Source organism: Rhamphochromis longiceps, linkage group LG11 (genome assembly GCF_057381845.1).
Source record: "Rhamphochromis longiceps isolate RC_006_pf linkage group LG11, R_longiceps_female_GT1.1, whole genome shotgun sequence".
Lineage (NCBI taxonomy): Eukaryota > Metazoa > Chordata > Actinopteri > Cichliformes > Cichlidae > Rhamphochromis > Rhamphochromis longiceps.
The window spans coordinates 17670175-17684907 of record NC_140567.1 but is presented as its reverse complement, the minus strand read 5'-3'; the positions used below and the strand labels follow the sequence as shown (position 1 = coordinate 17684907).

The 14733-nt window shown below is 40.7% G+C and overlaps 2 protein-coding genes across 5 annotated transcripts in view; both read right to left on the bottom strand.

Moving 5' to 3' along the window:
- Positions 1-1395: 1395 nt before the first annotated feature.
- Positions 1396-8726, bottom strand: pnisr (PNN-interacting serine/arginine-rich protein). 3 transcript variants are annotated; one of them, XM_085422556.1, is made up of 12 exons: positions 8598-8726; positions 8009-8117; positions 7706-7882; positions 7366-7601; positions 6842-7007; positions 6295-6485; positions 6037-6177; positions 5688-5787; positions 5037-5090; positions 3421-3615; positions 2256-3339; positions 1396-1736 (listed from the first exon to the last, which is right to left on the bottom strand). In XM_085422556.1, exons 2-12 carry the CDS (start codon positions 8094-8096, stop codon positions 1703-1705), a joined length of 2466 nt encoding a protein of 821 aa, XP_085278682.1. In that variant the 5' UTR covers positions 8097-8117; positions 8598-8726; the 3' UTR covers positions 1396-1702. The 3 variants fall into 3 exon arrangements, with proteins under 3 accessions (XP_085278682.1, XP_085278683.1, XP_085278680.1); XM_085422557.1 differs by having other exon boundaries at positions 3424-3615; XM_085422554.1 differs by having other exon boundaries at positions 2256-3342; positions 8598-8725.
- A 1301-nt stretch (positions 8727-10027) lies between these two features.
- The window catches only part of usp45 (ubiquitin specific peptidase 45), a 39199-nt gene continuing 34493 nt past the window's right edge, over positions 10028-14733 (bottom strand). Inside the window, exon 18 of one of the 2 annotated variants that reach the window (XM_085422552.1) lies at positions 10028-14140. In XM_085422552.1, the coding sequence (XP_085278678.1) occupies positions 14010-14140 (131 nt within the window). In that variant the 3' untranslated portion in view covers positions 10028-14009. The remainder of the gene's footprint in view (positions 14141-14733) is intronic. The other variant, XM_085422551.1, reaches the window with a different exon arrangement.

The window sequence follows — 14733 nt, the reverse complement described above, 5'->3', positions numbered from 1 at the left end:
CACTAAAAATCAGTGTTTGCACAGTAGGAAATGAAAGTTCGACAGCTTTATTTGTTCCCAGTTTTTTTTAAATTTATGTTTTAAAATGGATTCGTGGGAGTCATGCTCTCAGTTGTGATGCCTGATCAAACATTTAACTAGTTTCATTTTTTTAAAGTGCCAATCATCTCTGTACAAACAGAAAAAAAAGTTTACTCATTGGGGAAAAACCAAAACTGATAACTTCACTGGCCAATCATATGTTACTGATGACTATTTTTTTTACTACTAGGGTGTAATTTGTGATAACTTGTATTATGTTCACATGTGGAACAAAACAGTAAGATCACCTATGACAAGAGCGTTTCTGGCACAGTGGAAACATCTGAATGGTTTGAGGGACGTGAGATGAAGATTTTTGTGTTGACTGTTGTCTCCAAATTCTAAATGTGATTAAGCATTTAACCTGCACAGGCTTCAAGTACTCATGTGGTACACTAACCTGTGCTCCCCTGTGCTCCCTCGTCAGCGCTTGGACTCAGTGTTCGGATGCATGACATGAAGAGTTGTTTTTTTTTGTTTTTTTCCAAGGCCAAATCCAAGCATCACCTTTCAGAAAACTGTCTGGATGTGCTCATGTTATATTTTTATGTTCCAGGATTTAAAAAAAAGAAAAAAAAAGATCAGAAACAATGGTGTACCAAACACTGAGCACAATTTTCAGGCTCACCTGCAGCTGAGAGCCTTTAACGATGTGCTATGTAAGAAGTGAAACTATTGAAGTGTTAATATTTTATATTGAATAACTGTTTTTCAGTATGAACAAACAAGCAATTTGATGCTTTAAACAGAAACCATTATCCTAACTACAGCATCAAAAAATATTTTTTTCCTAAAGTAAAAGTTCTTATACAAAACAACCTTTTAGATTTCTAAATTACATTTTGATGTTGTAGATCTAAATTGATTTGATTAAAATAACTTATTTAATCACTTAAATATTGCTGCATTGCTTTATCTATAACAAAACAGCAACAAACTTGTAGATTTAGCTTAAAAAGTGACACTCTAAAACTTATATAAAATATGGTAAGGAATACAAAGTGCACCATTTGCAGTACCTAGTGGAACAGAAGTAGCACAACTTGTAAATACTTATGGACAAAGCAACCGTTCTTCAGAAAACTGAGAAAATGTTTTAAGTTACTTTCTACCATTCATTCTATCAATGCACGGTTTTTGCAACACTACTTCCATCCAGCAGCACTGACAGCTGAACACATGCAGCCTTAAAGTGGGAATTATTGTAATCTCTGGGAAGTAGCAGGATCCTGCTTTGTATGGTTAAGTTTAATGCAATTGCAACACGCATCATTAAATACTGTGTTAGTAAATACTGAATTAAGGTCAGAGAGGTAGTGAGGCAAGACAAGAAACAGTTTATTAGACATCTTACAATAATTGGAGAAAAAGTTAATCTTTTTTTAAAATATACACAGTTTCACTTGAGTTTTTTAGTGTGTAATTAAACTGTGCATGATAATGGAAACTCCTACCATTCAAACTTGTTCTTCAGGCATACTTTAAAAAGAACATATTTACAGTAAAAGAAAAGTATGAGGGGGTTTTCACCTACACAACTGCCTCTATAATGAGACAAGCCTGTTCAACTCATGGAATTTAAAATGGCAAAGTGCACAGATCAGGGCAGTGACTGTGCTCCTCAGCGTCTGCTACGACGGGAGGGAGACGTCGACCTGAAAGAAAGTTATGAACACGACATTATTCCTGCACTAATGACACTGATTGCAGTGCACAACAGAACAAAACACGTTTCACCAAAAATACTGTCAAGACTATAAATATGGCAGAAAACTTCCATAAAAACTGATGTTATACAAATTCTACAGATGCAAATTAAACTGCAGAACATGGCGAAAAGACAAATTTGTTTGTTTGGCTCAATTTGACATTTTCGCCCTCTATTTTGGCCAGGAACCAGACAAATCAGGCAGATGCTCTAGGGAAGCGGTACTTGCTAGTATTCAGTCATGGCATATTTGCATTTGACATAGAAAACCGTTGTGAAAGATTTAAGCCTTTAATTCATGAGACCTGACTTTACACAGTCAGGCACGTGTAGCTGTATTAAACATTAAATTTTCATAACAGCCAACATTTTCCTCTCAGCTACTACAACAGATCAAAGACTCGAGAGAAATCACAATGAAAACAGTATTATAAAGTATTTTGAAAGAGAAAAAAACGAATACTACCTTGATCGCGACTTAGACTTGTGTTTGCGGCTTGCCTTCTTACCAGACTTGTGAGATTTTTCCGTCGATCTTGAGCGACTACGTTTGGATTTCTTATATTTTTTTTCCTTGCTAACTTCAGGGGAGGGGGATCTACTTGAGTCAGAGTCTGAGTGCCTCTTGCTAGCTTTGGCCGAGCCCTTCTTGCTGGCTTTACTATCATGTCGCGAGTGCTTGTCAGTTTGAGAATCGGTTCCTAACTCGCTCTCTTTCCTTTTCTTAGATTTGCCATTCTCTTCACTAACTACAGAGCTCCCTTTTTCCTTCTCTTTGGTCTTTGGCTTTTCCTTCTTTTTATCCACCTCTTTGTCTCTATCTTTATCCTTCTTTTTCTTGTCTTTCTCATGACTACGACTCCTTTCCCTCCTCCTCTCTCTGTCTTTACTAGAGGCCTTTTGTTTATGTTTGCTGCTGCGACTATGACTGCTGTCCCTGCGTTCCCGACTCCTTTTCCTCTCTCTATCCCTCTCCCTGTCTCTGCTGCGACTGCGACTTCCTCTGGCCCTCTCTCTGGCCCTGTCTCTGGACCTAGATCTACTCCTTCGACTCCTGCGCTCCCTGGAATCACTCCGATCTTTCTTGTGGCGGCCTGATCGCTCTGCACTGCTCCTCCTCCTGTCCCTGCCCTTCTCACTGCGATCACTACGATGCCTGTGTGAGCTGTGGCTGCGGCTGCGCTGCCGGGTTTTGTGGGATGAGGAGCGACTACGTCTCCTTTTCCTTCGCGGGGAGGAAGATCGAGAGGAGCTACGGGAAGATACCGAGGAAGAAGATGAGGAGGAGGAAGATCGACTGCTGCTGTGGCTGGAGGTGGAGCGGGAGCTGCTGCTGTGACCATTGGTGGGAGAATCGCTGCTGCCTCTCCCTGAGCGTTCCTTCCCTCTGCCTGAATGCTTTCCCTCACTACCCTCCCTCTCACTACGGGACCTGCGCCTGTCTGCCAAGGGCTCTGCCTCCCTCTCTTTCATGTCCTGTTTGTGTGGATATTCTGACTGACTCTCATCATATTCCCCCCTTTCTTTACTTAATCTCTCCTTTGCCATCTCTTCTGTACAAACAGAAAACAAAGACTCAGGTTAAAAGTGAACTAGTAACACACATTGCACAAATGACATTTAATATTTACCACGTGCTAGCAGCGCCTCCTGAGCTTGTTTCTCTTGCAGCAGCTGCATCTCCCGCTCTTTGCGGCGGAACGCGTCCTGCTTCTCCCGGATGCGGTGACGTAATTCTTCCTCATCTGTGTCTGAGGATTCGGATCCTCGGACGCTACGGCCATCCTCATCCTCGCTCTCATCTGAACCATAGTCACCGAGCCCGCCTGCCACAACAGAGCCCCCAGGTTGTTGAGTGTTGGAAACTGTTAAGATCCGCTCTCAAATCAGGTTCCACTTATGAAACCACTCAATCCAAACTCAAGGTCCCCATTAGGGCTGCCACGATTAGTCGACTAGTCACGATTATGTCGACTATTAAAATCGTCGACGACTAATTTAATAGTCGACGCATCGTTTGAAGCTTTGTAAGATCACAAAAGACGCAGGAATAAGTAGCAGGATTTAAGAGTGTAATAACGGAATGAAACAGAAGATGGCAGCACTGCATGTACAAGGATGCCAGCTGCCGTTAAACCCCGAAGAAGAAGCTGTGTCCCAGAATTCATAGCGCAGCCCAGCGCAGTTGTCAACAATGGCGGCAGCTAGTTAGTTTTAATGTTATTCTTATTATTCTTTCTTGGTCACAAAATAAACGTTTAACATATTTTCAGGCGAGAATGTAGCTGTGTAAACCTCAAATATCTGCTCAGTTTATCAGGACACCACATATTTTCAAAAGCGCTCCGACGTTTTCGGAGACATCTGTTACCCACTAGCTCGTTAGCTAGCCGGGGGCTAGGTCACTAGCGCGGTGAGAACACCGGACTCCCGGCAAATCGTTTTCAAACCCACCGCCGTCTTTCGCTAGTCAGGTTAAACATATATATAAGTCACTTAGATAACTTAAAAATGTTATTGTTTGGCTTTCTTTAGTATTTTATTTGTTCCTGAGTAAATCAGTTTGGCTGAGATTAAAGTTATAGTTTTTGCACAGCTAAAACTGTCAAGCAGACAGCTGATCATCAGAAGTGTGAGACGCTGGAGAATATACTCCGGTGTCCTGTTATATTTTAGAAAGCAAGGAGTTTATTAAACTTCACCGAAACAATCTGCAAATTTCATTAAAAATTAATAAACTACCATATTGTCTTTATTTTTAGTTAGCACAAACACTTCAAGCTGTAAGCTAATGATAGTTATATAAGACCAGATGCTGCTGGTGCAATAAGCTGTACGCTGTACATCCAATGGATGATGATCTGATTAGTCGACTAATCGCAAAAATAATCGGTGACTAGTCGACTATCAAAATAATCGTTTGTGGCAGCCCTAGTCCCCATGAAAGGCACTTAATCTTGTTTAACTTTATACTTCACACCAGTAAACCTCTTATTAACAAAGAGTACACATACAGCTCTTAAACACTTTCAACAGTCTGTAATGTCTTTGAGAGCATGCTTCTAATTTCAAAGCACAGATCTAAAAAGCAAGTCAGATGCCACTTTTGCCTTAAATAGTAGCAGTGAAATATTGGGTGTCACGCTTTGTGCCAACAGCTTTTCCCACGTTCCGACTAATAACCCCGACTATAAATCAAAGAAACTTCCCTTCCCTCCCCACCAGTGACAGAAAAAGGGATACTCACTGAGACCGGTCAGAGAAGCCAGTGCACTTGACTGTGCCAGCTGTTTTGCAGGAGCTTTGATTCACATCAACAACAGGAACAACATGTTAAAACACATACTGCCATTTTCTCAAAGGCAAGAGTCGCTAGAGAAAGGGATGGGGCCACAGATAAAGCACTATGCACAAGAGCTGCCATTGGTAACAAGAGAAAAAAATAATAAAATAAAACAAAAGAAATGGAGAAAAGAGAGAGGGTTAACAAACAAACTTCTGTCACACATCCAAGTCAAACAGTCGGACAGGAGCGAAAGAACCAATCTGTACTAATGCACAGTCACTTCACTGGAGGAAGTCTCTTGTATCTACAGGTGAGTCAGCGCTGAGACTTTATTCAGTCTTACAGCCATTCAGCAGCACCTCCAATACCATGACAGGTTTTCAATACTGTCTGTGACAAACACTGCTCTGCTGTGTCCTGATGCATTAGCAGAGAATGGTTGGAAATGCATATCAGACAGACATACTCTGATGTATGCTGCTCAGTCACCCTCACTTACAGGGTGTTACGGAGTAATTTTAAGAGGCACGTAACGAATTCTGTCCAGATTTAAACATAATGTTTTTGTGACAAGCAGAGATAATGCAAAAAGAGGAAAATATAAGACCAGACCTCGAGTGGCTTTCCTGTGAGTATCTCTAGCCACATGCAGGATCTCTTCATTTGTGACCTCAAGAAGGATCTCTGTCAGGAGTGTTTTTGTCATCACCATCTAAAACAAGGACAAATTAACAAACATCTCAATATTTTATCAATTTCAACAATTAGATTAAAATCAAGCGCTCAAAAAGGAGTCAACTGGACATTTTTGGTTTGTAAACACATTTCACCTCTACAAATCAGAAAAGAAGTCCAGTTGCCTCCTTTTCGAACACTCAAAACTGCCATGACCCGGACTGAGAACCTACACAATCACACTCAAATCTGACTACTTGAATGTAATTTGAAAGTTCAAACTGACCAGCTGGAATTCCTTTTCCTCCTCAGTCATTTCAGGTTCACTGTCTTCTGCAGGGGGCGAGGGACTCCGCGCAGAAAATGCTTTCTTTAGTGAAATCTTTTCTTCGTTGTCATTATCATCATTGCCCTCATCATCACTGTCCTGATGCAAACAGAAGAGAAGAATGAGTTTCAATCAAGAAAACATAGCCAATCATTGCTACAGATGAAGAGGGAAAACAAAACTATTTGCAGTATGGGTCTTAAATGAGTTCCTTACAAATTTACTCTTGCGGGGCAGACGTGGGCCATCACCACCCTCATCAGCCTCATGGCCTTTAACGTCATCTTTTGCCATTTCTGCACGCTCCTTCTCCATCCGCTCGCGCTCCAGCTTCTTTTGCTTCTCCCTGTCCATCTTTTCAAGACCTTCTCTGATCCATGCAGGTAGTGTGCGTCTCTTTACAGCATCTGGAGATCAAACGTGTTATCCACATATATTTTACAAACGATTAAACTATTCCAGTACAAATCCATGTACACAAAGAAGTTGTTGTATTAATAATGGTGCATCGGTTTCTACAGCTATCACCTATTTAAATTTAACTCTTTTTTTAAACAACCAAATTTTTATAAATACCTTTTGTATGCATATAAAATGAAGCCAACACAGGTGGAATAAGGACTTCGATTATTTAAACATATAGTCATCTACTGATATTTATCTCATACCTCAATACCATTTTCTTGAAATGTTTCTAGAAAGTTCAGGAATTTAAATAAATTAACTAAAAAAAATAATAAAAAATTCAGACATCAGGACTCACCTAATGGTGCTGCTGGGGCCTCAGGTTTGACAGGGAGCTGGATAGGGGATCTTGGCCTGTCTCGAAACCCAGGCGGTCTGGCATCTCGTCTGTTCTGAGGAGGACCCTGCCAGTACGGGGAGTGGAAGCTTGCTGGTGTCGGAGCAAATGATGAGGCAGCTCCATGCTGTTGAGAGACAGCACAAACTCAAAATTAAAGTCAGTTCTAAGTACTTAAGGTCCTCTGTTTTGGCAGTCACTAGGTATGGGGTTGCTGTTGTCTTTCCCCACTCCTTACTGAGCTAAAAGGTATACTTGGGTTAAAAGGGGAAAAGAAAAAAAACTCAACAAATAAAGTAATAACAAACCATGCTGGATCCTCAACAAGCCAACACTTCCTCTGCACAGCATCAAGAAAGCAAACGACTGATACGCCTAGATGCTCGGACCCGGCAGAGTGTCTATGGATTGCTCCTTCTCGTGCTACTTGGCTGTCACACTAAAACCAAAACGCTTCAACAGTTTCTACCGTAGCATCTGCATACCTGATAATCAAACTGGTTCATGGCCATGGGGGCCATGGCGTAGCTGTCGGGCTGTGCCCCATACCCATGGCTGTTCTGGGGGTAAACCCCATGGTGGGCTTCAGAGTTGAATTCCACGCTGTCCTGGCTGTTGCTGTCCTCGCTGGGGTTCACCACATCCATTGGTCCTGACCCTGGAGGGATCCAGGCCTGGTCAGGGGGTGGAGGAGGAGGGGGCTGGCCATGCATTCCCCATTCTGTTAAACACAAAATACTTAAACAAGCCACAAGAGAAATCTCCACAGTTTTTTGTTTTTTTTTCCCAGGGGGAGAGCCATGGCTCAAAGGCTTAATTGTGTACCTGGTTGCCACATTCTGCCAAATGCTGGGTCACCCTGAAAGTTGCTGTGATTATTCTGTCCAACAGATTCGAGGCCTGGGATGTCCTGACCATTGGGCTGGATGTTCTGCTGCTCTCCTCCTGTAGACTCTTTTTGGGCTATCCATGCTTGCGCCAGGGCTGCCCAGTCCACTTGACCTGGAAAAAAGTGCATTAAGACTAGTTGCCAGTGCAGTTTTTGAATCCATTGTAAAATATTTAGATTTTTTTTTTTATTGAGGGAGCAAAAATGCCATTTGTGGTGCATGAGCATCACTCACTAACCTGGATCATGCTGATGCTGAAAAGATTGCATCCACTGCTGCTGGCTAAGAGGCCATTGCGGCCAGGGCTGTCCTCCCTGGTCCCACATTGCTCCTTTCACGATTTACACCTGAAACACCCAGATCAGCTACATTTAATTGTATTGTGCACTCTCAACATGGAGAGGTGTGTCAGTGTAGAATTACACTTGCCAAATGGCAATGGAAATTGCAAGCTGCAATAAAGTGCTAACGCTACTTCAAACTGACCGGCTAGCTGTACGGTGGGAGACACTTCCCTCTTAACGTTAGGATGCTACCTAATGTGAGACATTGTGTCGTTACTTACATAGGATACTGAAATTAATTCGGGAATTGTGCATTGTTTCTTTTTTGTTTTTTTTAATTAATTTTTTTTAGCTATGAAAGCTTAGCCATGCTAACGTGAGCTAATATTAGCTAGGCTAGGCTGTGTCTGAAAACCAGCAGTTAGCACCACATTTTTCTCAACAACCAAGCAAAGGTTCACTCATTTAAATTAGGCCATAATGGGAAAGAAGAGTGGCTGAAATTTACACTGAAGCTGTGCTTTGAGTTTACAGAATTCCCACCTTTGCCTGACGGGTTCGTTCCGGCGATGCGGTCGCAAATCAAAATGGCTGTACAGGCGAGCTGCTCGGAGGAAGTACGAAAGAAGAACTGCTGCCTTCAAACTAAATAGGAAAGTTACAAATCATTCAGTATCCATGGTTAGTATAAGTTTGCTGGAAGATTATTTGAAAGGTCGAAGAGATACTCAATCTAGTCTCTGACTGTATGTGCAATACAGTGCTTGTGAACTGGACATTCATTTGTCCTATGTCAAAAAAGTTGAATTTGTTGTTCTAATTTGAGCTATTAAATACATTTAATTAATTTTAAAATTTTGTAGCTATGACGGGTGCATTTCCTAACCTCAAATAATAGTTTTGTTGTCAAACCTTGAATAAATGGGATTAAACTGAAAATGAAACGGAAGGAAAAAAAAGTCTTTCCACTTGAAACTTTTCTGTACGAGCAGCAAGTGAAGGCAGCACGCCAAAGGCTTCAGATGGTGATGTCAGTGTGATTTTAGCACCCATTTATAGCTTGCGTAGTTTTCATGTAACTGGAATGCCGAAATGCCTTTCAACGTACGCCCTCATAGAGGGTATAGAGCATGTGCCGCAATGTGCATTCAGAACCACAGCCATTTGGATTTGAAACAACAAATCTACCCAGGGCCTTCCTGTTTGTAGGGACCCTTCTAAGCCTGTAATGAAACGTCTATTTTTTGTTTTCGACTGCTCGTTTCTCTGCAGTTCTTCTTCTTCTTGTTATCATCAAGCTCCCTGACAAAACTCAGCTGAGTGAGCGAACTTCCAAAATTAGAATAGAAAAAAATGAAACAGCCTAAAGTAAAATAATAAAGGAAATTGAAAGAAAGCAAACCGTGGGACGTCAGTAGTTAATTTTCTTTCAAAAGAAAGGTGGGAAGAGCACAACTAACAGATTAAGGATGGTTTAGATATCAGCAGTTGTTATAGATAGTGTAAGTAGTTACTTCATAGTGATGGATGTGTTCATGTGTCTTTTTCTCCTTGTACCATGTACATCAGCATACCTGTTTTTATTAATAAATAACCCAACATATCTGAACGACCATCGCGCTTCCGTATTCATTTTGATAACATGAAGCCCAACACTCAAACATATCAGATCATCTCTATTATTTACAATCATTATGGTGACTTTGGCGATCTGGTTGGATCACGTGCCTCAGCACCAAAACGGCTGGAAAACAGTATAAGGCTGTAAGCAGGTTAGCCTAATATCAGTCCTGTATGCTTCATTCCTGTGGAGGTTATGTCTGTGTAGCAGCTCATGAGGCTTAGAGGTAATCTGACAAAGACTAGAACTGAAGATGTTTCTTGCACATTTTTATTTAAATAGTTTCCAAAGTATAGATCATCAGTTATTATTATCATTTTAACTAGTTTAAAAAAAAAACTGCAGAAAATAATTCATTTGTAATGAATGAATATTTTGCACAAAAAGCAGCCACAGCCATTTAACATCAAAGGCTTCTTAGCTTGAATTTTTTTTTTTTCCAATAACACATTTAAAATGAAACACTTCATTGTCAAACACTTGATTTGTATGCAGCCACAGATTGTGCATGTCACATTTTAATATTTTATTATTGTTCAAGATGCTGGGTCGAAATTTGGTTCTTCCTAATTTGTGTTCTCTTTTTGAGTATTTTTCACCTTCATTACTTTCTTAAGTACAGGAGATACCCACATGAAATTCGCACAGCTGTAAAACGCTGTTACAAATGGCAAGCAAATCAAGCTTACACCCAAACCAAGTGGCAGAGCTTTTGTTTCACAAAGCTTTATTAATAACTAACTTTTAGCATCAGTATCATGGGGAATATCATAGGTTTAATAGCAAACAGCACCAGTTTAAGGTTTATGATATTGAGTAACAGAAGAATGAAGCAATGTTGGTGTTCACATTAAAAATAAATAACTCAGACATATTTATATTCTGAAAATTCTTCCATTCATTTTCACCTGCTTAACCATTTCAAGGTCACAGTTGGGCTGGAACCTATCCCAGCTGCACAGACAGCCATTCAAGCTCACACCTACAGCCAAGTTAGAATCACCAGTTAACCCCAATCATGTCTTTGGACTGTGGGAGGAAGTTGGAGCACCTGGCAAGAACCCAGGCATTAAATGGAGAGCATGCAGACTCCACACAGGAGATTCAAACCCATGACCTTGTTGATGTGATGTTATGGTGCCATCAAATGCACCACAGTTTTTCCAAAATTCCCACAATTGGAGCACACACAAGAGGTTTCGTTCTTTCAGTTGGATTCAGGTCAGGTGATTGGCTGCGTCATTTTAGCAGCACTATTTTCTTTCTCTGAAACCATTTGCGTTTCCCTGATGGTGTTTGGGATCATCACCTTGCTAAACCCCCCCCCCTTTGAAACACTTGCTGATTCTGGTTTTTCTGTACCTTTCTTTGCATTCAAAACTTTTTCCCTGTGTGAATTGTTACCAACATCTGGTAAGACTTTCATGTCAATAGCACCTTTAGAAATGTTTTTTCCTTTTACCTAAAATCTGTGATGCTTTCAATACTTATTTCACCTGCTGTGTCCATTTGGGAATCGAGCCATTTGCTGAGCATAAACAGGTGCTAGTGTCATTCTGGAGGTTCAAACTGCATAATTTAAGACTTATTTATTGGCATGTATAAATTAAGCCATAATCAGCAGGATTCCAGCATTAAACAGACTGGATGGAGCCCACTATTTTTCCTAAAACAGAACTGAAGCACTTTATGAGAACATGTCGTGTGTTTGAAGAGGTCGTGTGCAGGTGTGATTTAATACCATCGTGTACTCTGTTGGTATAGTGTTGGTGCATTTTCCCTGTGAAGAACAAAGCCTGAGGCGTGTGCAGTCCAAGTGTGTGAATGCTTCCATGTGAAAACGTGTTGAGCGTGTTATACATTAGCGAGTGCATGTGCAGCGTGGTGTGCAGCTGGGCCAGGCTGACAGTGAGAGCAGTAAAAATTTAACCTTCACTGCTGGTAGACGAGCTCTACAGCAGCACCTTATTAGTTTCTTAAAACTGTCTCATGCAGAGGGAGGGCGCTTTTCATTACACAAGATTAAATCACATCAAATGCCTCAGCAGCATGTCCTCCAGCCAAAAGCCCCCCTTTAAAAATAGACAAACGCACTTCAGAAAAGATTTACTCGTCTTGTTTGGTGGCGGTTTGACAACATGTTCTATGTTCCAGCCGCACAGCCGGGATGTCACAGCGTGTGGGAGTGAGAGAACGCGTGGGGCGAATGTCTTTGGACGTTGCCCTTTTTCCTGATTCCACACCCACCTCCTTTTCACCAGCTCCCGACATGTTCTGAAGCAGTGCTGCTTTGCACCCGTCACGGCCGATAACGGGCGAAGACTGGCTGAATGTGGCACGGCGGGATCCGCAGTGACAGCCGAGATAGGAAGAGGGAGACTGTCGACGGCATCTTGCTTGCAGTAAAAAAAACAAAAAAAAACAACAACCCAAAAAACAAAACCCAGCATGACACCAATTTAGCAGCAGAAAACATTAAATCTATTGTGATTTCTTTTCTACTACTAGAGCTGTTGCACAAGAGAAGCTTAAAGAAAAAAAAAGAATATCGTTGAATATACTGTTCATAAATTAGGTTTATTTTTATACATTATGTTTTATGTTCATTCCATAAGCAAATTTAAATATTTTTCTGGGAGCAAGAATTTGTCTTGAGGAAGGAAACCCTGCACGCCTGGAGCACCATGAGTTTTGTATTGTCCTATATGTACAATTACATACACTCAGTACTGTTTTTGCTTACAGTAAGCAATACTGTACATAAATAACCCACGCATATCCCTCTTTATATGATTGCAAGTTGTCTTCTCACCATCCACGGGTTTCTTAACCGTGAAGAGAGGCACAGATTTTGTATTTTTTCTGTCGCAGTCGAACATAATTCATAAACTTGGATGCATACGTTGAACTCTTTTCTGTCTAATCGTTTGGCAAAGCAGGAGAAATAAAAGTAGTTGAATCTAAAATATTTTCATAGAAAAACAAAAAACAGGTCATTTGTCATGGACATTTGAAGAATAGGCAATACATTCATTAGAACATCAACCCATGCACATTACAGAAAGAGGTTTTTCTTATTAGCCTTTTTTTAAGCCTTTAAACTGTTTTCTAACATGTTTCTCTCATTTTTTTCTTCTTTTATGCTCAAGCTTATTCATGGCATTAGAGAATGAAGAGCAAGTCTGTTGTGGTGCTGACTGTCTGACACTTTCGTGTGTTCGGGTGGAGCTGAAATACAATGAAGGCAGAAGAAGTGCTTTGTTGATGCGATAAACATCAAGTGCGCCTGCCTGCGGGGGGGGAGAACTACACCGATGACCTTGAGGGAGAGTATGTTAAAGAAACTCAGCTCAAACTTGCCGCAGAAATAAAAAACCAAACAAACTTGTCTTTGGCAAATTCAATTCACTGATAGTCAGACATTTATACATTCTGATTTTAAGAAAACAATCCTTTTGAAAAAGGCCGAAGTAGAATAATGTTGTGCTACTTCTTTAAAGGTGCTGTGTGGCAACTTCAGTCAGTATGTTAAGCCAGTGTGTATCCTGCGTCAACAGAGCCAAGGCTGATTTTTCAGACTGGGTGTCTCAAATGTACAAACACAGATTCCAGTGAACTCCACAGAATGCTGCTTCTCGGCTCCTCCTCGTCTATATTCGTCTTTACTGTCACTAATGATCACGCTCTCACTGAAGCCATTGCCTCACAATTCAAATATTTTGTGTGGAGCATTTACATTCATAACACAACCAGACTGCCAAGTCTGATTTAAGCTGGCGATCATTTACTGATGTGAAAATGGTACACAGCACCTTCAAACTACATTCACTGGTCTCTCGCTCACTCACCCACACAAATACACGCAACCGACACCAACTCATAGGCGCCGGGTACAGGTTAGCATGCAGTAAAATTCTGCCACTTCCAGTTAGTTATAGTTGTAAACTATCATGCATTTTACATCTCAGGCACGTGACTGTGGCTGAGACAGACCGTAACATTTGTGTTACAGCTCAGGTTCAATAACACTCTGGTTTTCACCTAGCCTCTTTTTAAAGAGCAGGCTTTTCATAGTAATGATGATATTAATAATAATAAAAAACAGAACATGAATGAAAATCTCTAAGCCACAAAATAAAATCCTTTTATCCTTTATACATCTACAATATTTAAAGGTGCCAATTTAAGTAATACAAAGGTGTATACAGTGAAATCCTTCCCTTTTCTTGCCTCCAAAACACCCAAAGATACAGTAAGAGGAGTTTACAGGCTTCTGCAAAAACAACACAAAGCAAAAGGAGGTTTTCTAGAGATAAATACTTTCTTCTGTCATGTTAGAGGATTTCCTCATAGAAGAGCAGATATGCCTGAGAGTTGAGTACCCTTGACTCTGGTACCATCTGAACTGTGGTATCGCTGACATACACCCACTGGCCCTGGGAGCTGCTGCAGGTGTCCCTGGCACCTGGGAAAAAACAAAAACAAAACCCACAGTGTCAACATCGTGAGGCATAAAGGCTCCTCCTGGAGTCGGGGGGTGGAAATACAAGGAGATACTGGGTTACTGGGAGTAAATATTGGGACAAGCTGTCACTTCATGCTTCCATAGCAACAAAGCTAAAATAATGCTAGCCAGTAAGGAGTGCTGAAACTAGCTCAAAGTGGACTCATTGTGCTCTTCTTATTTTCTATATGTTACAATGGATGAAACTTTATATAACCCTCAAAATGTCACAAGGGGCATTTTAAACTCTGTTCTGAGAGCTGACAACACTCGATTTATGGTAACTAAGTGGTAAGACCAGGGCCATCAAGTAAACAGACAGAAAGCCTCAAATAACAAGGTCACAGATTACAACAGGCTAACTCACTGCTATTACCTGCGTGTTATAGCAACAAGACTGCATAAATTAAAAAAACCTGAATACTTTTTAAAGTCTTTAATTAAAACACATTTTTAAAAAGGACCTGCAGACATGTTGGCAATAAGATAAATTTTTTTACCAACTACTCTCACATGAAAAAAAGCAAAGCATGATTATATATACAAAATAATAC